Raw genomic sequence first — 22,473 nt, 5'->3', positions numbered from 1 at the left:
ACAGTGATCTCATTAAGTGGGAGAAAGTTGGGTCGAGGAATAGTTTACTAAACATGGGTGGACCAAAGACAGGTTTTATAGGGCTATAAACATTTTGAAGATGTGCAGATTTTTATGTGTTTAAAATGGACTCATCTCTTCACCATGATGTGTAACAGTTCAAGTCAAGACACAGCACCAGCCTTTTCTCTGTCATATTTTTAACTGCTCCATTTTAGCAATTATGAAAATAGCTTCTATGTCATCCATGCCTACCATGTCTTAAATCTAATAAACAGCAACCGTGCAAGGTGTTCTCCATTTTTAAAATAAAGACAATAAATCAATTTCTTACCCTTTGTCACAAAATCAATTGTGTTGGATCTTAAAATCCAGAGACAGTTTTTTTGCAAAATTCTATTTTTGGATATGTATATTGCTCAGCAGCACAGAGCTTGGTAGCATGTGCAAGGACCTATAGTTGATCAGCAGTACTGCAGAAACAGAACAAAACTCTCAAAGCACGTTTTTCTCCTGTGTTATGGAGCTTCTATTCCAGTCATTGTTGGTTTTAAAAATTTCTACAAAGAAAAGAATCATGTATTCATATTTATATCAGCATTGTGTATTTCAAATTGTGTCCACAATGTTGGATCAGCTATTAAAGCAAGAAACATATACAAGGAGTTATTAACTTAATAACAGTTTTGTGATGTTACATTAAAATATGTTTCTTACAAGCTTTAACTTGGAAGTAAGCTGTAATGATTATTTACAAGCCATAGATTATATGGGCGATGCTCTGTCTGGCTTTAGTCTAAAGTGATAAATGTGAATTGGCGGAGAAAGAGTGAACAGACGAGGCAGACGGAAAGAACAGCATGGACAGGGTTTGTAGGGCATGGTTTGGGTCATTTTACTAGAGGGACCGCTAGAAATGACAGGTCAGACAGGAGAAGGGGAGAGTGTTAAGAGGCTTGGATTTAGCTCTGTGGATGACGGGAAACCTCGGGGTTGTAAGGGGATAAGACAAAGGAGCTGGCTTAAAAGCTTGGAAGTAAAAACACATTTATTTATTTATTGTGAGAGTGAGAGCACAAGGGAGGAAAAGAGAGAGGGAGAAAATACTATGGCACTTTGTCAGTTCTCTTCTTCTATATGTGGGCTCCTGGGATTGAACTAGATCATCAGACTTGGCAGGAAGTCACCTTGCCTGCTGAACCATTTCCTTGGCCCAGTTTTGAACTCTATGTGGTTCTACACACATAGGAAGTGTTACAGAGAGTCAATTGCCAGAGAGACCAGGGAGGAAGCCACTGAGGCTCCTACCCAGACCATGGGACAGAGAAAGAGAACATAATGGACAAAAGTAAGAAATAGGATTTGTGGGGACTCTTATAGTTGGCATTTTCTTTGGGATACCAACCAGCTCCCAAATAAAGCCACAGAGACTTATTATTAACTATGAATGCTTGGCCTTAGTTTAGGCTTGTCTCGCTAGCTCTTTTAACTTAATATAACCTGTTTCTATTTGTCTATGTTTTGTCTTGGGACTTTTTACCTTTCTTTTGTTCTGTATGTCCTACTTTCCTGCTTCCTCTTTGTCTCTCTGGCCCCTGGCATCTTCCTGGTGTTTTTTTTTCTCTCTTCCTGCCCCCAGCCTAAATTCCTCCTCCTACTTACTCTCCCTGCCCAGAGGTCCTCCTCCCTTGATATTGGCTGTTCAGCTTTTTATTAGACCAATCAGGTGCCTTAGGCAGGTAAGGTGAAACAGCAACACATCTTTGTATGATTAAACAAATGCAACACATCTTTACATAGTTAAACAAATATTCTACAACAGGCTCTGGCAGATTGGATGGGAACAGCATAGCATAGTAGTGCTGGATGCCTCCTGGTTCCTAGCAGGAGTCCACAAGATCAGGGACTCAGGCAGGAAAGCCATTGTACTCTTTGCAGATGAGGCAAGAAGAGTAAATTCACTTTTGAAACATTCATTGTAACTGCTCATGAGAAATGTGGATTGTTTGATATTTTCATGTGAAGTGAAGGAGGGTGGTCTGGGCTTTAATTATAGAAATATTCACCAGCTTTGAGGTAGTAACCGAAGGCATGATGGTGACAGATTACTTTGGGAGGGACCATAGAGGAAGAATGACAGCAGACTATTTAATGATATCTCAGAGTGATTTAGATAATTTTCTTTCCATTTAACAGATGAGAAAACTGATCTCAGGCACCAGAAAGGACATGGGATTTGTGTTTGTAACTAGGGAGGAGAAATGGGGACTTGAAACTAGACCTTCTGAGTCCACCTTAGTATTCTGTACATCCTTTTGTTTGTCTTGAAATGAGTGCACAGGAACATCTGGGCACCTAAGCAGACACAGAATGCTCCCACGGATATAGAACAAACTTGGCATTGTTAGCACCTGCTTTCCTTATTTGCTTGTCCTTAGATAATAGTGACTTAGCTTTTGTCACGCTAGGGCATTGGTGCCCTCTGTGGAGTAAGTCTTAGACGCCATGTAATCACTGTTATTAACTCAGTTATTGTGTCTTTGTGTTCTTCAGAAACTGACTTACACAAAGGAAGCTGCAAGCAGGTATATCTTCTCTCCAAATTCAATTTGGTGAAATAGGTGTGCCATGTGAACACCAACACTTACCTAGTGTTCTTTTTCTATTTCCTTTCAGCTCCTGCAGGGACCAGGCCTGTGGGTAAGTCCCCAACACTGTTCCTCTTGAGGCCACCTCTCTTCCCAAATCCCCACCATAGCCACTGTGCTTCCTCGATGTCTGACCTTACCAGAAGCTGGGTCATCTCTTTCCTGGATAATTCCATGGAAGTCTGCCTCATAGGGAACGGCCTGTCGTTACTGAGGTTAAGGCTAACAAAAGCTGAGGGTTATCTTACAGAGGGTTAGTTTGTTAAGTGATAATAGTTGTTTAGATCATCTTCTTGAACTTATGATTATGATCTTGAAAAAAAATAGTACATCTTAGATTCATCTGTCAGTATGCTTTTTGGCTGGCCATTAGGCACAGCCCGGCATGATTTCTGGCTTCTAAGCAGTACAAATATAAAGCAGATTTCAAAAGGTGAGGAATAGGGTCTAAAGTTTGAATTCCACTCATCTTCAGAATATCAATAGTTTACCAACATGTGGGAGACTACATAGGAAATCACTAGTAGATTCAAAAATTATCAAGACACAGTTGGAACATACACACAGGAGCTTTTGAATAGAACACAAACAGGCAGGAAGACAGTGAACTCTGTGGCCTAGGTCGTTCATATGTCTCCTGAAGCCATTGAGTCTGTGTTAAGATTTGAGATTGTGCATCTGCTCTGATGTGGGGTCACAGAGTCTCTTTAGAAGTTCTTTGTGATTGCCGTTGCAGCAGTGATGAGTATGCTGGCTGGTCCTACCAGCCCTAATGAAGAGCAGTATCTGGAGAGAGCCATGTGGGTGGGTAATGGGCACAGATTTGAGTAAGGGCTGGGAATGATGGTGAGCACGGAGGGACTAGGCTAGTCCTGAACTCTGCAGCCCAGCTATTTCAGCGTTCCCTGAGATGCTTGCTTCCCTCTTATGGGTCTAAGAATCTTCTAAGCACTGCAAGGCAGGGATAACAGGAGGAGGTGGAGCAAGGGTCCTCTGTGTTGACCCTCAAGAATCTGTTTTGATGATGAAGTGTTCCACACTGTGCTGGTCAAGGGCAGGATTTTCCCGATGTTCACCTGTTGCCTGAGAATTTGCTACACTGTTTGGTATTGGTTCTTTGTTCTCAGCCAAAAGAAGACCTTGTTCATTGAGGATGCTTTAAGCTGATAGTCATGTTGGTGTAATAGCTTTGAAATGTGGCCTGGATATGAGAATTTGAGAAGAACTTTAGGTTATTTTGATGAGCAGCTGATGTTGAAAACAGTGACTCTCAGCATTGTGCATGTGTGTGCACATGTGTGTGTACATGTGTGTGTTTCTAGTGAGCAAATAGCTTTTTAAAAAAAGTTACATATGCAAGTACAAAGCATCATCTTCCAGAACAGAGGTTTCAGTGTGTCTAGAAACTATCAAAAGGACTGTAATAGGCTAGCATGTTTATTCCAAATATAAAGACCATCAGTGTATAGATATTAACATGGAATATTGTCTCACATTCTTTGTAATTTTAATTTGAACATTTATTTATTGAGAGCTTTGTCCTGGATACATTATGTTTTAATCACATCCACTCTCCTTCCTCTATAACTCCTTGTCTAATGTCCTAAGAGGTGGACCAGTTTGCAGCAGATTACAGATTTGGATTTTCTATGTGTATGGGAAAAATTGTCCTAAGAAAATGTTGTCTCTATATTTTTATGGGGAAACACCATTTGTTTCCTTTGGATGAGCATATCCTTTGGATGAACACTTATCACAGTGTATGTTGTAGTTTACTTTTTTTCTTCCTGGGAGTAAGTCCTTAGCAATGATCTCTGTTTGTGAAACTTCTGTCCTCATCATAGAGCTGGAGAAAACATCTTCTCCACGTTCACAGTCTGCTGGACTCAGAGAGCCTTACTCTACCTCTCTTCTTCATTTCATTGCTAGTAGGCTCATTCTCGCTCCCTCTCCCTCTCCCTCTCCCTTTGATTTCTAACTTTAAAACAGCGTGCCCTCTAGTTTTAAAACACTAAATTAATTCTTTGAGGATTTCATCGATGTATCTTGTATACCCTGTGGCTTGATCATGCCCACTTCTCACTCCGCCTGCAGTTCTCCCTGGATCCTCTCCAGCACACCCCTTTCTAGCTGCTTGCTCTGTTCTCCTGCTGCCCCGCTAGTGCTGTCTGTAAGCACATGGGTGTGTGGCACCCCCCAGAGAAAAACCAATATCCCTTTCCCACCATGCCACCATGGCTCTTGCTTTTTGTTTTTCTTCTCTTCTATTTCCAGTTACCCTTTCCCTGCCTGTTCTCTCATATTTCCCAATTTCTATAACCAATAAACACCTCGATTTCTGCGACCAATAAACACTTCTTTCAGTACAAAGTTTGCTGGTGGGTCTCTCTGCCTCTCACTGATCTACTTGCTATACTCTGGTCCAATAGCTTTCAGAATGAAAAATTGGGACCATGTCCCTCTCTTCTGCAAGACAAGTGACTAGCCCCTTGTTGCTCTTAAAAGATAAAGATTAAGATAGCTCACATGGTTCTTTATAATCAGGCCGGTGCTTAACCCTCCAGATCAAGCTGTTTCTGTAAGTTATGATCATTTGTCACATTTTAAAAAATTATATAAGAGACACAGTTTAAGTAATTTCAGACACCCAACTGAGCATGGAGTGCATTTAGGATTTAGACCCACACCCATCTGAGTCTCAAGAATCAGATTATAATCTCTGGTAAAATTACCTTTTACTCTGTAAAGTATTTATTCTACCATTTAATCGTCACAGCAGCAACACAAACTAGGTTTGACAATAGTACCCTCACATAAATATGAAGAAAATAATTTCAGGAAATACCTGTAGGAAGTTGGCAAGCAAATAAGAAATGTGTCTGGCGCATTTCTACAGCCCTTGTAGACAATCTTCTTGGGGGAAGAGGCTTTGGTTTATAAATCCTTATAGACTCTCCACAACCCAGAATGGAACATCCCAACATGCACAGCAATATTAATTTTGTTGATTTTATTTAAGCGACCATACCAAAATCAATATGTATTTGTATTTGTGTACGCTCTCTCTGCCTTTCTCTCTGTTTCTCTCTCTCTCTGTTTCTCTCTCTCTCTGTTTCTCTCTCTCTCTCTCTCTCTCTCTCTCTCTCTCTCTCTCACACACACACACACACACACACACACACACAGAGAGAGAGAGAGAGAGAGAGAGAGAGAGAGAGAGAATATATCCATCCATACACATTCACACAGAGAGAAGAAAGATGAATTACTCACCAGGGTGACTTTCATTATATTTTATTAATTCTGCCTTGTGATGTGCTTAAGCTGCCCACACCATGTGTTTCTCAAAGGCAAGGGTTACATTAAATAATTTTGGCTATCACAACACACATTCATATATTTTTATCTCATTTTGTTTCTGTGTCACTATTCTCAGAGATGACATAGTATTCCTCCAGCTACATTCAAAGAGGGAAAATGTAGATGTAGGTTTGCTTCTTGTTCATACTGGGAGGAGGTTCTTTTTCTATTTTACCACACACTGAGAAATCCCTGATAATAGTGCCTTAAAAATGGACCAGACAAAAGGGTAATGAGTAAAAGCCCATGCACTGACTGGAATGGAATCAGTTTCATTTGGAGCTGGCCTGGCATAATCTGCTCAATCTGTTACTTGTGTTCTTCTGACTGTAGACTTAAAACTGTCCCATCCTGTTTGTGCAAGCTAGAGACAAATACCTTATCCCCTCTTTCACAGTCCCAAGTCCCAAGAAAAAATTTCAAAAGAGAAAGATGAATTCTGTCTGTGGAGGGAGAGAGTCCGTAGTATAAGACAGCTGCAATACTGTTGTGTCATACAGGGGCTTCACTGGCATTGCACATCTCAGCACACACATCGGTCTCCTGTGCTGGCTTGGGAACCCTTATTTGGTGATCTAAGGAATTCCTGCGTTTTTCTTCTTCCTAGGCCTGCGTTGTCATCTCCAGTTCCTGTTGGTGACACCTCAACATTGGCAGGTATGCTTTTTTCCTACATTCACTTTTATTTCTTAGTTATTGAAGATCTAAGACAACTTTTCAAGCAAGCATAGATTTTCAGCTCACATTTCAAAATGATTTTTTTGTGTATTGCTCAAGAAAAAAACAATTATTTTTCACTTAGCTCATCCTATTATACTGAGTACTTTAAAAGTCAGAATACAGCTTAAAACATGAGTGTGACACATGAATTATTTTAAGACAGATACTTAAGTTGAAGGTAGAACCTTTGTGTTGTCACTTTATAAGAATTTTCTGACACACCCTGGGTGTACAACATCCTTTAAGTGCCGTAATTTTTAAAAAATTTTTATTTTTAAATTTAAATTAGAAACAAGGTTGCTTCACATATCAATTCCAGGTCCCTCTCCCTTTCCCTCCCCTCCTCCCACGCCCTCCCACCAACCCCTCCAATATCCCCTCATTTCCCCAGGGAGGGTGAGGCCCTCCATGGGGGTGTCCATAGTCTGTCATTTCATCCAGGGCAGGGCCTAGACCCTCCCCCAAGAGTCCAGGCTGAGAGAGCATCCCTCTTTGTGTTATGGACACATGAAGTCCATTTGTATGCCAGGGATAAACACTGATCTACTGCCCAGGACTCCATAGGTTGCCTAGGCCTCCTCACTGACTCTCACACTCAGGGGGTCTGGATCAGTCCCATGCTGGTCTCCCAGCTGTCAGTCTGGGGTCCAAGACCTCCCCCTTGTTCAGATCAGCTCTCTGCTGGTTTTGCAAGCCCATTCTTTGCCAATTTTCTCATTGCTCCTCCCTCTCTGGGTTCCATGGGTTCAGTTCAGTGTTTAACTGTGGGTGTTTGCCTCTGCTTCCATCAGTCACTGGATGAAGGTTCTAGAATGGCATATAGGGTAGACATCAAGTTCATTATCAGGAATAGGCATTTAGGGGGTCTCTCCACTATTGCTTAGCTTGCCAATTGGTGTCATCCCTTTAGATCTCTAGAGGTCTCACTGGTGCCAGATCTCTTTTCTAACCTATGACTCCCTCTATTATGGTATAATAGAAACTTCCTTTTTGTATCCTAGCATCTGTATTAGAGCCTAGCACATTAAACAAAAAACCCCCATCCCAAACAGCACTTGTTCAGTGAATCATAATTATTAAGATTCTAGGAAGCCTCTACAATTGAGTTTTTAACATAAAAACCCTTAAAAAAAGCATAGGGCTTGTAAGAATGGCTTTTGAAGTAAGTCATGAATTCTGGCTTGCTCAGGGACTAATGTCATGGGTGTTTTGTTTTCTGCTTAGGTGCTGTTCCCAGTGCTTCATATCCAGGGATGGCCTGGGAGAGCAGTGTGGTGTCACCAGAGGCGAGTGTAAGTCCAGCTCTGTTTTGTTACTTTCTAACATGGAGGATGGGTGTTAACAGGGTTTATTCCATTTCTAGGCTGAACAGGCCTTCACATAGTGCACGGCTCTGAAAAAAATAATGACTTCTAAATCCAGCACATTCAGAAATCTGATGTTCCTTTGAAGAGCTGAATAGGCCTTGTCATATTGGTAAATTTTTGATGGAGAATTCTGGGAAATTTTCATGGTGACAAATATGAGACCTTCTAACCCTCAGTAGATTGGGCTTTAACATCTTTAGAGAGAAAGGAAATGGATTTTATGTAGTTTAAAATTCTGGAAGTTATCACACCTTTTAAATGCCCCATCATTAATGGGAGCCAGTCTACTAAAAGGCGCTTACAGATGAGGGTCTACTGCAAAAGACTGCAGGGTAAGTAAAGGATTCTACCCTGTCCAGGCAGATGGAAGTATCTTAATAAAAGCTGTGTTAAAATCTGGCTTGGGAGATGGCTCAGTGGAGGGAACACGAGAGATGCAGAAGTCAGAAATGGAGTTCAGTATTTTCATAGAGATTGTATTAAATCTGAAATTTCTGTGGGTAGTACCAAATTTTAGCAATATTAATTCTTGTACTCCATGAACACTGGATATTTTTCCTCTTTGTGTGTGTGTGCATTGTTGTCTTTGGTGTTTTATAATGTCATTGTAGAGCTCCTTCATTTCCTTGAGTAAATTTATCCCTTGTAATTTTTAATTTTTGTTAATTGTTAAGAATGAGACTGCATGCTGGGCATTGGTGGTGCACCTCTTTAATCTCAGCACATGGGAGGCAGAGGCAGTTGGATCTCTATGAGTTCGAGGCCAGGCTGGTCTACAGAGAAAGTTCCAGGACAGCCTCCAAAACAATACAGAGAAACCCTGTCTCAAAAAACCAAAAAAAAAAAAAAAAAAAAAAAAGAATGAGGCTATCTTTTGCAACAGATTAATTATTAAAGTACTGCTGTTTTTGTTTGTTAATTTTATAGACCCCAGTCTGACAACTGGGGAACCAACATAGGACCAAACCAGGCCCCCCTGAATGTGGGTGTGAGCTAGGAGCACTGGACAGTCTATTGGGGCCTCTGGCAGTGTAACCAGGATGTATCCCTAGTGCACAAACAGACTTCCAGAGCCCATCCCTCATGGAGGAATACTCTTTTAACCTAGAACCATAGGGGAGGGCCTAGGCCCTGCCCCAAATGACTTAGCAGATTTTTATGACCCCTCATAGAAGGCCTCACCCTCTCTGAGGTGTGGATTGGGGGATAGAATGGGGGGAGTCCGTGGGGGTCATGGAGGGATGGGAGGGAGAGGGAACAATTTTATGTAAAATAGAATTGTTTCTAATTTAAATAAAATTTGTAAAAAAACATTACTGAATTTACTTGAGTTCTAACAGTCATTTTGAGGTGTCTTCAGTGTTTATATACACATATATAGCCACATCATAAGTAAACACATACTGTGTGTGCCTTAACTTTCCTCCCTCTAGCTTGGATACCTTTTATTTTCCTTCTTTTTTGGTTTTACAAGACAGGGTTTCTCTGTATTGTTTTGGAGGCTGTCAGTCCAGCCCGGCCTCGAACTCACAGAGATCTGCCTGCCTCCCAAGTGCTGGGATTCAAGGCGAGCGCCACCACCGCCCAGCCCATACTGTCTTAAATAAGTGTACACCTTGCCCTTCTATATTATAAATGTGGCTTTTTGCCTTAAAGCTTTTGAATCAACCTCTGCTAGCTTCAAACTTTCTTGCACTGTTTCCATACCCTTCGCAGCTTTCGCAGGCTTGAAGAATATTCAGGCCTTCGTCTGGGTTAGAATGGGGAGAGCAAGCAAGCTGGTGTTGGGACAGTCAGAGCACTTATCCAGGAAGTCTACTACCTTATTTATGTGGGTGTGGTTCATGGTGCTGTACAGTTGCTCTGGTAACAACATCAGTGACCTCAGGTTGTCACCTTATTGGACACAACAACCATAAAAAGTTTAAAATACCCCTATATTCCTAAGATACAGCACAGACTCCTAATGTGAGCACACACACTTAGAACTATGCCCCCTGTAGACTCGCTTTACAGGCTTCCCCCTGTGCAAACATTGTGCCTGCAGAGCACAAGAAAGCAAAAGGCAAAAGAGACGAGCTACTGATTTTGTTATATCTACTTAATGGGGAGCATTCTATTTAACGTGAATCCCGAGAATGTCTTAGCTATGACCTCTCACGATCGGTTGTAGGTCTGATTGCCTCTTTTCCCCATCATGGCTCTTCATTATTTTAATAACTGTCATTTCTTTGTTGCAACTCCGTGTTGTATCCAGTTCTTTCTCTCCATCAGTTCTTCCGTAGTCTTGCCTGATATGTTGTCAAATTGTCCTCAGAGATTTAAGAACCGCTGCTTTACAGGGACCTCTTTTTAAGCTTGCGATGTGTTGTTACAGAATATTCCAAGTTATCTGAAAAGATTATTGCTCTGTTCCCTTTTCCCTAATACATATTTATATGGCCAGATTTTCTTCATGTTGCTTCCATTAAAATAACACATTGTGATTAATTGAATACAGAAATAAAATGAAAGTTCAGCCATTTTGTGTTAAGCCAGACATTCAAGAATTTGTAAAATTGTAAACAATGTCAGTCTTCCACTATTCTCAGCTTCACAGCATGTGTTGTTGACTTTTGCATGAAATTTGCTTACTCTGCTGTTATTATTACTTTTGAGACACAGTGTCACTGTGTAGCCTTGGCTGGCTTAGAGCTCACCATGTAGACCAGGTTGTCCTTGAACTCATAGAGAGCTTCCTGCCTCTGCCTCCCAGTGCTGGAACAAAGAGCGTGTACCACCATACCCAACTAATATGTTGTTTTTAAATGAGTTAGTATATATTTTTTAAATTTATCTTTTGAAATTTTGTTGGTAAGTATTTAGATTTGTAATACATATTGATAAAACTTTTTGAGTTGCTGAGTTATTTTCAAGAGTTTAAAGGGATTCTTGAACCAAAAATAGAATATTTACCTATTTTCTTATTCATCTCAATAGTTTCCTATTGAAATGTTCTTGTCAATGTGTATATAGTAATTATAACATTCACTTAATCCTTAAGGTTATTCAATTTATTATAAAATTGAATACTACATAAAAAGTCATCATTAGATGCAGTGTCTGAAACGTTGAGGGTAATCAGTAAATATTTATTGACTGAATGAATAATTACTGGTATTTATATTCTTTCTAAATCAGATCAGTAATGAAATCGAGACAGTGACAGAGGTGTCCACACAGCCTGCTGTGGAACAGATAGCTGAATTCAGCATCCAACTTCTGGGGAAGCAATACAGTGAACAACTGCGTGATCCCTCTAGCGCCATCTACCGATTCCTTGTTGAAGAGTTCATTTCTGAGGTGGGTGATTTTTTTTCTTTAAAGTTTTAAAAAGAAACCTTTATTTATTTGTTTTAAGCATGTGCATTATAGGAAACAAACGTCACCCATGTGGGTGGTGTGTTTGATTGGATAACATGATTGTTTGTTGGGGATTAAGTTTCTCATTACCACAACACTGCTTAAAGGTAAGTTGAGGATTCAAACTGACCATCTCTACTAGGTTCCTAGGATTGCAACTTAACCACTTCAGAAAATTTTGTGAAAAGTTCGGAGAAAGATAAACTCTTTCCTAGAAACAGCATCTTTCTACCCATTAACAAGTAAATGCTCTTTGTAAGTCACCATGGCCAAGAACGAGCAGGGTCTATGGTTTAATGTTAGCTTGTCAACATTTGAAGAAATGAATGTCTCTGAACAGCCATGTACAGTTTACCTTTCTTGTTGTTAGTTTGGACACGTTTTTCTAGTTAATTCAAGGTGAGTATGTGGAAGCTGAGGAGCATTAGAGGGGATGTGGGAAATCAATCCCCTGTCTCTGTCCTATGGCTGTGAGAGGTTTTTCCTTCTTAAGGGATTTTTGTAAATAGCCATGTGTTAAACCACATCATTACTTACACTCTGAAAGAATTCTCGATAGAGTTTGAGCTCAGAATTCTTCTATTAATCACTAGCCATACCAGGTGTCTCCCAGTGTGTCTTTGCTCTTATGTAGCACCGCCCTGAGTGGCATCTACTCTTCTGTGTGGTAACTGGGCACACCATTTTTTCCTGTTTATTTCTTTTCCATTCCTACTTGATTTGTTTCTCCTTGACCAAGTTTGTTAATTCCATTACCTTGGCTTAATTTCCTTCCCTAGTCATTGTGTCCAGATGGGAAATAAAAATATGCATTGATCAGCCAAATAACATCATTGCAACCATCAGACATGGGGAGGAGTATAGGCCAGACAATTCATTTTCCTAACTGCGCGGCCAAGTTGCAAGGCTGTATGGTATGCAGGAGAAATGTCAGCCAGGCCAGTGGCCACCTGGCATCAGAGCCTGTCTTGAATTGGCTGTCTGGTCTTCCTGCCTGGATTAAGGAGCCTTTAATATGCCTCAGTGTTTGAGTAAACAGCTGCAGGAATGACTGGAGATTTAGAGAAAATCTAATAAACACCCTGAAAGGTGTCCCGTCAATAATGACTTTATGAGATAGGTGGCTACTGAGCTGAGGTAATTTGAGGCTGATGAATGGTCTGGGCCAACCATAGCCACTCAATTCTTCTCTGGCTAGTCTCTGTACGGTGGACCACCTTCACCTTCTGACCTGGAGTGATGTGTTCTGATGATAATTTCTTTTTGTGAAAGGTTTCTCTCTCTCTGTCTCTCTCTCTCTCTGTGTGCTTGTGTGTGTTTTTTTGGGGGTGTCTTGAAGGAAATTGTCATTCTACATATTATAAACTAAATCAGCCCCTTCAGCTCTCTCCTTCCCTGGCATAGTCACATAGGGCGTTCCCTCCTAAATAATATTGGGGTAGACAGGGAAGTGGAAGCCTGCTTATGAGGGATGAGGTTCAGATACCATAACTGTTGTGTGTGTGTGTGTGTGTGTGTGTGAGAGAGAGAGAGAGAGAGAGAGAGAGAGAGAGAGAGAGAGAGAGAGAGAGAGAGAGAGAGAGAGAGAGAGAGAGGTAACCTTGAGTCCAGACCAAGTATGACAGAAGGGGACTCAGGAGAGTATAACCGGGAGGGTGGAAGGAAGGCAGGTATTAAGGAAGTGTCTCTACAGTGTTTCTACAGGCCAACAGTGGACAGTAGCCTGTCCTTACCTTTAGGTGAGGCTCAGGAGACTAGAACTTGTTCATGGCTATTTTGTCCTCTAAATGAGCAGAATGTAGAATCAGGTCTTCTGACTGTGTGTGTCCATGTGTGTGTGTCCATCCGTGTGTCTGTCTGTCCATCTGTCCGTGTATGTGTGCATGCGTGTGTGTGTGTGTGTGTGTGTGTGTGTGTGTGTGTGTGTGTGTGTGTACTTGTGTGTGGTTCAACCTGCATTTGGAGGTCAGAGGGCAGCCTCAGTTTTTGGTTCTTGCTTTATGCATTGTTTGAGACTGGGTTCCTGTTGTTTGTAGATGTGTGTATCAGGCTGTCTGGCCTGCTGGGTTCCAGGGATCCTCCTGTTTCTACCCCTGCCTCCTGTCTGCAGCCCTGGGATCAGATACTCTTCAGAGCATCAGGACTTGGGCCAGTTTCTCGGGATTTGAATCTAGGTCTTCACACTTGCATGGCAAACACTTCACCCGCTGAGCCATCTCCTCAGCCATCCATTTGTCTTTCAAAGTGGTCCTTCCTTTGTCCTACACAGTGACTCCTTCAGAAACTATAATGAGTTTCTCAGTTTCAAATGTATCACGAGGCAGGAGAAAAAGGAAAGGGCAGTGTAGTTCAATGGGCAGAATGTGCATGGCAGTGTTAGAGGTAGTTGACTTGCAAGCCACTTCTGAGTCAGCCATCCTTGAGTTCTTCATTCTTAAAACAGAAGATCTTCAGTGAACCAAGATTTAAAAACACTCTGCTCCCGAAGTTCTGAGGGACTTGTTAAAAGCATCTCTGTGATCCTGGCCATGCATGACATTGTGCAGTTAATGGGATGATTTCAGCTACATTCACTTTGACATTCCAAGGCTTGTGTGGTGGGAGGTAGGGCAGCCTCAGTTCCACAGGGGAAAGCTGGTGTACATTCAGTTGACCAGCAGATGCCCAGCCTTAGCCTTCTGATTCTTGCTTCTACCACATCCCTCCGCCCTTATCCTGCAAGCATTTACTCTCCCCTCTCAAAGAGTAAAACAAGGCAAGATACACAGGCAAGTGCTTTGTGGGTATGAATCCTGTGTGTGTGTATGTGTGTGTACGTGTGCATGAGGTACGCACACATCTGTGTGCGCACACGTGCGTGCATTCCTGTTTGTGGAGTATATACACGTGTGAGTGTGTATATGGACTTTGAGTGTTTTCTTTAGTCACTCCATCCTAATTTTTGAGAAAGGATGCATCCCAAAGGTGGGTGAGCCCACCTTTGGGGGATTTTTATGGATTAAATATTAATCGTGTTTAAATACATATTTTTATATAAGTAAATTATTGGCAGATTCCCAGCCTTGCAATCTTTTTCTTTCTTAAGTCACTGAGCTCATATGGATGCATTTTAAACACTTGGTATTGAAACCAGCTCTCATGGGTGTGACACTCATAAATTGATATTTTAGCACGGGGAGTTATTTGGCCACTGCTTCTTACTCTATTTTGTGAAGACCAGTCTGTTCTGGGTATAACTTGGGCCTTGTAGACATTTTTTGAATGCTGAGTGTATTCTTAGTTCTCTTGTGATGTGGGGATAGGAAACAGACACATTCACACTCAGAAAACAGACACTTGACTCTGCCAGGGTGCTTGCCCGGCCGGATTTCCAACTGGAACAGTAACATTTAAAAATGCTGTTATACAAATAACTGTTATAGCTTCGTTTGAAATGAATTTTTTAAAATATTTCACACAAAAGGAGGAAAATGTTGCTTTAACTAATAAGTATGCTTTTATAAATTAAAAAATAAAATTGGAGCACATTAAAATTATGAAAGATAAAAAGAGAGAAATAACGATGGTATTGTGATAAACACTATTTTCTAACATTGTAAGGTCTATGTGTACAAGCTCTGATAATTGTAAGATACAAGTGTGCTTTTTGTTCTGCTCTTCAAGCATTTGAAACATACTTTTGAATATTCTTCATAGTTATCATCTTAATTTTTATTTTTGTAACAGGTTGAAAACGCATTCACTGGGTTACCAGGATATAAGGGCATCCGTGTTCTTGAATTCAGGTAAAGAGATTTACTCTAAGAATGCATGTGTTCCAATGCTGCTCTTTGTCTGAATGGAATAGCCTGAGTTCATCACATTTATTCTAACAGCACGTGATTGGAGTGCTGTGATAATGTTATTTGTGGTCAATTAATATTTTAACACTAGTTTATACAAGTGAAACTGAATTGTGAGGGTCAAAGTAATGTATCCATGGAAATGTAGCTCGGTCTGTGGTTGGACCACAGTAAGAATCTAGGCTTTGCTCTGACAAACTATGCAGCTCTCTTTCATTTGGCATCAGACCCTGGAGTCAGACTGGAACTCACCTCAGGCTTTCTCTGAAGTGTCTCAGTGCTGCAGTGAGGTAACTGTCAATCCTCAGGGCAAACACTTCCAACCCTCCTTTTCCAGAGGGAAAAACAGGTTTAAAGGCATGGACTAGCCCACTGTGGACAAGCCGCTGTCACCTGAGGGGGGAGGAGGGATTTTGAAATGATATAGCTCATATTTCAGGGCTTGCTCTTAACATCCATGTGTAAGTCTTCCATTTGGGGGCTGGGCAATAGCTATTGCCCAACTGTTGGATACAGGGACACAAGTTGGGGCTGTGCTCCATGTTCTCAGCAGGACTTGTGGGGCAGCAATTACAGCAAGTATTTATAGTGTACCTGTGAGTGTGTGTGTGTGTGTGTGTGTGTGTGTGTGATGCCCAGTTTTCTTCTGCCAAAAAAAAAAAACAGAGAAAATTGAAATCACTAACCCAAGGGCACACATCTACCTAGTGCCATGCCTGTTACACTACCTACTTGAACTCATGCTGCAACCACCCATCACATACACTCATCCACGATGACCAGAATGAAGGCCTTTGAAGATCTCACTCATTCGGTAGCCTGTGGCACAACCGTGGACTCTGGAGCCATCTTGTCTACCTTGTCTAGCTAGGATTGCTGCCCCACAAGTCCTGAACTGTCAAAAATCCTTGGTTTTAAGATTATAAGATGACTTATTTCTTTCTTCACCTTCATGTGTACAGTGATGAATGATGTGACAATTATAGAGATAATTGAACTCTAATTGATACTTTTGTTATTTTTCAGGTCCCCTAAGGAAAATGGCAGGTAAAAAGTCCCTTTCGGTACTTTCTGTGTTGTCCATTGTTAGTATCCAGTGCTAGGGTACAGAAGAGTACAGCTCAGTTCTCCAGTCTCTTGGTCTCATTGTGCCACCCCTTATAGATCAGAGTTGACAAACTAGAAAGAGCCATGGTAAATACTTTAACCTTTGAAGGCTGTGCATTCCCTGTTGCAACTTCCCAGCGCCAATGGGTGAAATTAGACACAGGAAATGCATTGTAAACTAAAGAGGACAGCTGTTCACCAGTGAAGCTTTATTTATTTACTAGGAGTGGTGGTACACACCTGTAATCTTAGTTCTTACACCAGTGGCAGGATGATGACAAGTTCAAAGCCATCCTGGATTGCATAGTGAAGTTTTCTGTTCAAATAAAACAAAGTTGCCAATACAAAAACATTAAAATTCATTTATTTTTATTTTATGAGTAGTGATTGGTGTTTTGCCTGCATGTGTATCTGTGTGAGGGTGTCAGATCTCATGGAAGTGAAGTTACACACAGTTATAAGCTGCTATGTGGGTGCTGGGAATTGAACCTGGGTCCTCTGAAGAGCAGCCAGTGTTCTTAACCGCCAAACCATTGCTCCAGCCCAACAAAAACCATTTTATGAACACTGAAATAGGAGTTCCATAGACATTAGGCTGAGGGTTCACTCATAGGCTATAGTCGATAGCTGACTGACTGGTATTTGAAACCCTGCATTAATTTAACATAGGAGTAAAACTCATTAGCAAATACACTTTCAAGTCCTTTGTGAAATTAAATACCCAATCAGATGCATTTTAAGGTACATTTGATGAAGGTGGTATCATTGAACTTTATAATAGCTCATTTGTAAAAATAGCTGTTCTTGAATTTTTAGGAAGCACAATGTAAACACACAATCAATACCCCCCTTTTTTGAAAATTTTGTTCATGGATTCTTAATTTAATTCTCTTAGAAGCCTGGTAAATGCAAATGGAGTCTGTGAAGCAAATTCATAGGCTAACTATAGAAGTGTTGAGTGGTTACAGAAACATTCCTTCATTGTACAGTCAGCTCAGCATCTTTGGCTTCCATATCTGTGGATTCAACCAACTGCACATGAAAACATTATAAAACATAAAACAAAGACAATAAAGACTCCTTTGTCTATAGTGAATGTATACAGACTTTTTGGGTTGTCATTATGCCCCAGATAGTAAAAAGTGTTTATATATAGCATTTACACTAAGAAACATTCTAGAGAGAATTTAAAACATTGATTCTCAATCTGACCCACAGGGGTCACATATCAGATATTTATATTATGATTCATAGCAGTATCAAAAATTACAGTTATGAAGTAGCAATGAGATAATTTTATTGTTGGGGGTCACGATGACATAAGGAGATGTATTAAAGGGTCAGAGCATTAGGAGTTTGAGGACTACTGTTTTAAAGTAAGTCAGAAGATGCATGTAGTGTCTACTCCACTACATTTAAGGGCTTGGACACCGTGGAATTTGGCATGCATGGCGGGAGGGTGGTCACTGCAACCACCCCCAATAAATACCTAAAGTTGACAAGAATGACTTTGTTTGAAAAGGGCTTTCTGATCTTATTTACATTATTTTGACAAGTATTTATGAAATAATGCCTTGCTATTGGGCAAACCCCACGCATAGAGAAATGATTAATTTTTGGGTTTTGTCTTTTAGGAATTAGTATAGGGTGGAGATCCTCACGCCCATTTCTTAGTACCCTTGTGGAATACTAAAGTGAGGATTCATATTTGTTTCACTTTGACTAGTGAGGACATTTTTCTTTAGAGAGACAGATTGTCTTGTTGGAATTTACCTGACTAGGAGATACCAGATATCTTGACCAATCAGAATTTGGGTCTTTGTACTTTTAGTGATTGTAACCTACTCTGCATCATGTATTATTGCTACAGTGCTGAGGTCTGTACCCATTCAAGAGATTCACCCTGTATAGTTAACTTCTTCTTATCAGAGTGTGGGAAAAAACCCTAAATCCTGAGGTGACCCCTAGTATTGGAAGGGTAGTAGCCGTTTGCTGACTGCTCACAGTCCTATATTGAACACAGAAAACAATTAAATGAAGTCACTACATTATTATCGAATGTTAGCCAAGGCACAGTTTCCAAAATTGTGTAGTGTTATCAGGTAGTATCAGTTAACTGATTGAATTTATTGGTAAATTTGATGTATTGATTTTCTGAGTTGTGCATGGGCCACTGTGTAAAACAGAAATAAAGAATATACACTCCGTCCTCCTTTGCCACCAGCATTTAGAAAATGATTTGCATTTTACTGTGTGCGATAACCACTTATTACACATATTTAGTAGAACCCATTTGAAAGGAATAGATAGTATGTCAATCTGGCAAACACATATCCTAACTTCAGCTTCAAGTTTTGTAAAGATCCACTTTCTTTCTAGAGGACACATTACTAGAGAGGCATTGTCTGAGTTCCCCGTAAATACTCTACTCTTATTTAGCTTGAGTGATGATATGGAGTAACACTCCTTTCCTTTTTAAAAATATGTACACCTGAACAGTTGATCAGGGTTTCTAGGTGAGAGAATAGGGGGGAAGAACCTTTTCTCCATATGACTGATGCCTAACTGATGGATTCCAGGGTGATTCCCACTGAAAGGCATCTGGTCCCACAGTGGTTGGCTACCCCAGGTTACTGAGTGTGGGGCCAGCACAGCTTTCTTCAATCAGAAATGCTCTGTCTACCCTCCTTGGCCTCTTGAAATTTATAAAACTTTCCCTCCCTCTGAGAGGTCTTTGCACTTTATGGCTTGCCAGAATGCAGCCTTCTTGGGTCACAGAATACATGGTTTCTTGGTATTGCAAGTATTTCTTTGAGTTTTTGTTCCAAGACAAAAACATGATAACAAATTGCAGTATGTTTCCAAGTCATTTTATCTTTCTTAATTAATTTATCTTTACTAGACAAGGTATGTTATAGAAGACATATTATCTTTAGGTGATCAATGCAATTCCTGGGAGGTAAAATGGTATGTTGTCAATAAAGGACGAGGTTGGTAATCTAACACAGACTTCCTAATTTACATAGATTTCTCATCCAAGAACATTTCTCATGGTCTTCTCTCATTCATGTTTAAAAGTCATGCAAGGCACATGCAAGGCTTCCAGTAAATAAGTGCTTGACTGTTCTTGCCCAAGTTTTCACATAATGAAGAAGCCATTTGAGTTCTGTTAGGCACAGCCCCATCTTCTTCCTTCTCTTCTCCTGTGTCCTAACTCTTTTTTCTCCCCCCTCTTCCTTTTCTTAATTGCTACAACTGTTTGTTGTCTTAATGCTAATACTACAAGGAAGTTTAATAGATTGTACAGATACCTTGAGGAGGAGCCCTACTTTCTGGATATGCAGATGTAATCTATCCCACTGGGCTTGCAAAGAGTATGGCATCCTCACTGAGTTATGAATAACCCAGAAACAGTGTCTCTAAATGAGTGCTAAGACACAAATGTATGAAGAAAATAGACACACTCATCAGGATAAAATTTGTCCCTTTTATGTGTAGGGACAGATACTTCAGCTTAAGAGATGAAGTGCCACTTTTAAATGGCAAAGTTCAAATTATCTTATCTTTTTGTATTAGTGACAGCATCAATTATTTTGTTGTTAGTTTTAGAAGTATTTATTGAGATACTATGAGCCAGGCATTGTTCTGGATGCTTGGAATGCATTATTCCAATATTTGAAATAATAATTGTGTCTGTCCAGATGGTGGGAGAGATAGATCATGACTCATGTTGTCACCTGAGGAGGTGACATTTAAGCTGAAGCATTAAAGAAGTAGGCAGGTAAAGGAGGCATGTGTGTGTATGTTCATGAGTATGAGGAGATGTATGGATTGTGAGGAAAGAAACATACCAGAGAGAAGGGAGTGGGCATGCAAAGATCCGAGATGATTAGCGTGTGGCACCTGTGGTATGTCAAACGGCCAGAGGGGCCCAAAGAACGATGGGGAGTGTGACATGGGAAGTTTTGACCAGAAGGTGTCCTCTTATTATTTATGCCTTGAAATCATCACTCAATTTCTTTCTTTAAAGAGAAAGATCGAAAATTACTCATAGATTAACATCTTGCTCTAAAAAATTAAAAGGCTTTAATTGCTTGAGGGATTGAGCACATGATAGGTTCACACGTCATAATGGCTTTCAACCACACACTTACCCTCTATAGTCCCACTAGTCCCCTTTCTCTGTTCAACTAGCTTCCCTTCTCTCTTGATGTCTTTTTTGTTTGGAATGTGGCTGAGGGTCTGTTTACAGGAGTGTCAGTTATCACTTCCACGTCACCCTTTAGAATAGGAAGCTTGTCAGATCTGGGAGGAAAACAATACTTAAAGAATCCAGAATTTCTTTTCCTCATTATAATCGACTAGTGCTTTCCTATGTTAATGGGTGGCGGAGGGAGAAGGTTGGAGATGTCTGATTGTTTACAGGCATCCCCTATAGAGTTTCATCTGCACTGTGCCCATCAGGACAGGCCCAAACTAGACAGTACTCACAGGAGGGAAAGCTTTCCTAAGGCCGTTGCATGCTTCCTAAACCACAAAAGACAATGCTTTCTAACTGATCTTTTTAAAACGGGAAATGTACCCACCAACTGCTTGAGTTTTGCATTGGTTGGCTCATGTAGTCTTTCCCCATAGGAAAATCCATGAGGAGTCACAAGCAAAATTTTTTTCTTTTTTCTTTCTTCTTTCTTTTTTTTTTTTTGCAAGCTCAAGCTCAGAGGAAGTTGGGTGATCTGAATAACCACTATCATTAAAGCAGGGCAGTTTGTCATAGTTGTCCTTAATCCATGGGGATACCTTTAAAGACACCCCAGTGCACCGGTGTCTGTGCAAAGTACAGCCCTCACCACTAAGAGGGTGAGGGAGTTAATTCTGGAGTCAAATGTAAGTGACTCTGCCCTAGGAATGCAGATTCATGTTACCCAAATTCCATGTTCTGATGTGGTAAAGGTTTCATGAAGTTTTGTAGTAATAGAATAAACAGGAACAGAAGCTGTTTCCAATAAAGTGACAGAAACAGATAGGTGGGCACAGAAAGGCAGGGAATGTCAGCTGTAGGCCTGAGATAGTGTCTGATGGCAATCTTAGCCTTTGGGTGGTGGAAGCTAGGGGTCTGTTTTCACAATTCAAAGGATTTATAGTCACGAAGATGTTAGGTCACACACAGAGGAGAATGATACATGTATATTAATAGGATTAAAGATGGCCCAAGTTAAGTTACCTCTGGCCCTGCAGCATTGCAAACTTTTCCATCATTAAAGTCCTAAACAACTAATCAGCCTTCCTGAAGGTTCAGTAAAGGTGATGTTCCTTCAGGGAACTTTGTTTCATGTTGGTCAGAAACTTTCCACTGAGCAGAAATTACTGGTCATCTCCTTCCATCTAGGATACATAATGCTATCTTCTTTCTGCTTTAGATATGTAAATAATTTGAATACTGTTTTCTTCTTATATTCTGACGAGTCTAGATTTCTGGTCATATAATAGACACTGGATGACTCTCAGTATGAATTGCCAAACTGAATATTGGGCTAGAACCAGAGAGAGGGGGAGGGAGAGAGAGAAAGAGAGAGAGACAGAGACAGAGACACAGAAAGAGATAGAGAGAGAGAAAGAGACAGAGAGACAGAGGGAGAGACAGAGAGACAGAAAGACAGAGAAGGAGAGTCACAATAACAAGCACTTGACAAATGTAATTGAATAGGCACACATCCTATTATACATGTATATACTCACACAAATCGATATACTCATACACATATCTACATATGTACACATAAATATTTAAGTAATTTCATGGGAAGATGCTGCTTGTTTTTATGTTTGAATTGCGAGTTATTTGCTGCCATGGAATGTCTGAATTAGATATCTTCCACTACACATCTGGCTTGAGTGTTGTTTTTTTGGAAGGTAGTTCTTGTCCTCGGAGGTATCTTGTATACCAGATGTGAAGAGGCAAGCTGGGGGCCATTGTGATGAGATGCCCTCAGAATGACTCTGTTGGATAATAGTTTGTCCTTGCTTAGT

The 22,473-nt window shown here is 40.6% G+C and overlaps 1 protein-coding gene across 1 annotated transcript in view; it reads left to right on the top strand.

Moving 5' to 3' along the window:
• Impg2 (interphotoreceptor matrix proteoglycan 2) overlaps window positions 1–22,473 on the top strand; it is a 49,149-nt gene that overhangs the window by 6,122 nt on the left and 20,554 nt on the right. Inside the window, exons 4-10 of the mRNA XM_040750678.1 lie at window positions 2,554–2,585; window positions 2,677–2,700; window positions 6,616–6,665; window positions 7,953–8,020; window positions 11,276–11,437; window positions 15,224–15,282; window positions 16,366–16,386. Coding sequence (XP_040606612.1) covers window positions 2,554–2,585; window positions 2,677–2,700; window positions 6,616–6,665; window positions 7,953–8,020; window positions 11,276–11,437; window positions 15,224–15,282; window positions 16,366–16,386 — 416 coding nt within the window. The remainder of the gene's footprint in view (window positions 1–2,553; window positions 2,586–2,676; window positions 2,701–6,615; window positions 6,666–7,952; window positions 8,021–11,275; window positions 11,438–15,223; window positions 15,283–16,365; window positions 16,387–22,473) is intronic.

Source organism: Mesocricetus auratus, unplaced genomic scaffold (assembly GCF_017639785.1).
Source record: "Mesocricetus auratus isolate SY011 unplaced genomic scaffold, BCM_Maur_2.0 Super-Scaffold_100008, whole genome shotgun sequence".
NCBI classification, from domain to species: domain Eukaryota; kingdom Metazoa; phylum Chordata; class Mammalia; order Rodentia; family Cricetidae; genus Mesocricetus; species Mesocricetus auratus.
The sequence above is the reverse complement of the archived record's forward strand: the minus strand, read 5'-3'. Positions and strand labels throughout refer to the sequence as shown.